The 1,557-nt window shown below is 59.2% G+C and overlaps 1 protein-coding gene across 1 annotated transcript in view; it reads left to right on the top strand.

The window, feature by feature from the left end:
• EIF3G (eukaryotic translation initiation factor 3 subunit G) overlaps positions 1-1,553 on the top strand; it is a gene marked incomplete at its 3' end in the record, with an annotated part of 6,995 nt that extends 5,442 nt beyond the window's left edge. The window contains exons 5-7 of the mRNA XM_033511708.1: positions 211-318; positions 695-831; positions 1,439-1,553. Of these exons, the coding sequence (XP_033367599.1) occupies positions 211-318; positions 695-831; positions 1,439-1,553 (360 nt within the window). The remainder of the gene's footprint in view (positions 1-210; positions 319-694; positions 832-1,438) is intronic.
• Positions 1,554-1,557: the final 4 nt, after the last annotated feature.

Genomic DNA, 1,557 nt, shown 5'->3' with positions numbered 1-1,557 from the left:
CACCTGTCCTCACCTGTCCCCACCTGTCCCCACCTGTCCCTCACCTGTCCCTCACCTGTCCCAATCCATCCTCACCTGTCCTCACTTGTCCCCATCCATCCCCACCTGTGCTCACCTGTCCCATCCATCCCCACCTGTCCCAATCCATCCCCACCTGTCCTCACCTGTCCCCATCCATCCTCACCTGTCCCCACCTGTCCCCACCTGCAGAGCCGGAGCCGGTGGCTGCCCAGGTGAGCAAGACGGGCAAGTACGTCCCGCCCAGCCTGAGGGACGGGGCCAGCAGGAGAGGGGAGAGCATGCAGCCCAACAGGAGAGGTGAGCACACCTGGGACACCTGGGGACACCTGGGGACAGCTGGGGACACACCTGGGGACAGCTGGGGACACCTGGGGACAGCTGGGGACACACCTGGGACAGCTGGGGACACACCTGGGACACCTGGGACACACCTGGGGACAGCTGGGACACCTGGGACACACCTGGGACAGCTGGGGACAGCTGGAACACACCTGGGGACACCTGGGGATACACCTGGGGACACCTGGGGACACACCTGGGCACCTTGGGGACACACCTGAGCACTCTGGGGACACACCTGGGCACTCTGGGGACAGCTGGGGACACACCTGGGCACACCTGGGCACCTTGGGGACACACCTGAGCCCTGAGCTGAGCCCTCCCCTGTCCTCAGCCGATGACAACGCCACCATCCGCGTCACCAACCTGTCGGAGGACACGCGCGAGACCGACCTGCAGGAGCTGTTCCGCCCCTTCGGCTCCATCTCCCGCATTTACCTGGCCAAGGACAAAACCACGGGGCAGTCCAAGGTCACCTGCGGGGCCCCGCCCCCTCCTCTCACCTTTCCCGCCTTTTCCCTGCTTTTCCCGCCTTTTATCCTGCTTTTCCCGCCTTTTTCCTGCTTTTCCCGCCTTTTTTTCCTGCTTTTCCCGGGGTTTGATCCTGCTTTTCCTGCCCTGCTTTTCCCGCCTTTTTTTCCCGCCCTTTTCCCACTGTTTGATCCCGCTTTTCCCGCCTTTTTCCTGGGGTTTGATCCTGCTTTTCCTGCTCTTTTTTTCCCGTTTTCCCGGGGTTTGATCCCATTTTTCCTGCCCTGCTTTTCCCTCCTTTTTTTCCCAATTTCCCAGGGTTTGATCCCGCTTTTCCCACCCGTTTTCCCACAGTTTGATCCTGGTTTTCCCGCCTTTTTTTCCCCATTTTCCTGGGGTCTGATCCCGTTTTTCCCTGGATTTGTTGCCGTTTTCCCGGGGTTTGATCCGTTTTTTTCCCATTTTCCCCATTTTTGATCCCGTTTTTTCCCGTTTTCCCGGGGTTTGATCCATTTTTTTCCCATTTTCCCCATTTTTTTTCCCATTTTCCTGGGGTTTGATCAGTTTTTTCCCGTTTTCCCATGGTTTGATCCCGTTTTTCCCGCAGGGTTTCGCCTTCATCAGTTTCCACCGGCGCGAGGACGCTGCCAGAGCCATCGCCGGCGTCTCCGGCTTCGGCTACGACCACCTGATCCTCAACGTGGAGTGGGCAAAGTGCGCACCTGG

This window comes from Parus major, unplaced genomic scaffold, assembly GCF_001522545.3.
Source record: "Parus major isolate Abel unplaced genomic scaffold, Parus_major1.1 Scaffold497, whole genome shotgun sequence".
Classification (NCBI taxonomy): domain Eukaryota; kingdom Metazoa; phylum Chordata; class Aves; order Passeriformes; family Paridae; genus Parus; species Parus major.
The sequence above is the reverse complement of the archived record's forward strand: the minus strand, read 5'-3'. Positions and strand labels throughout refer to the sequence as shown.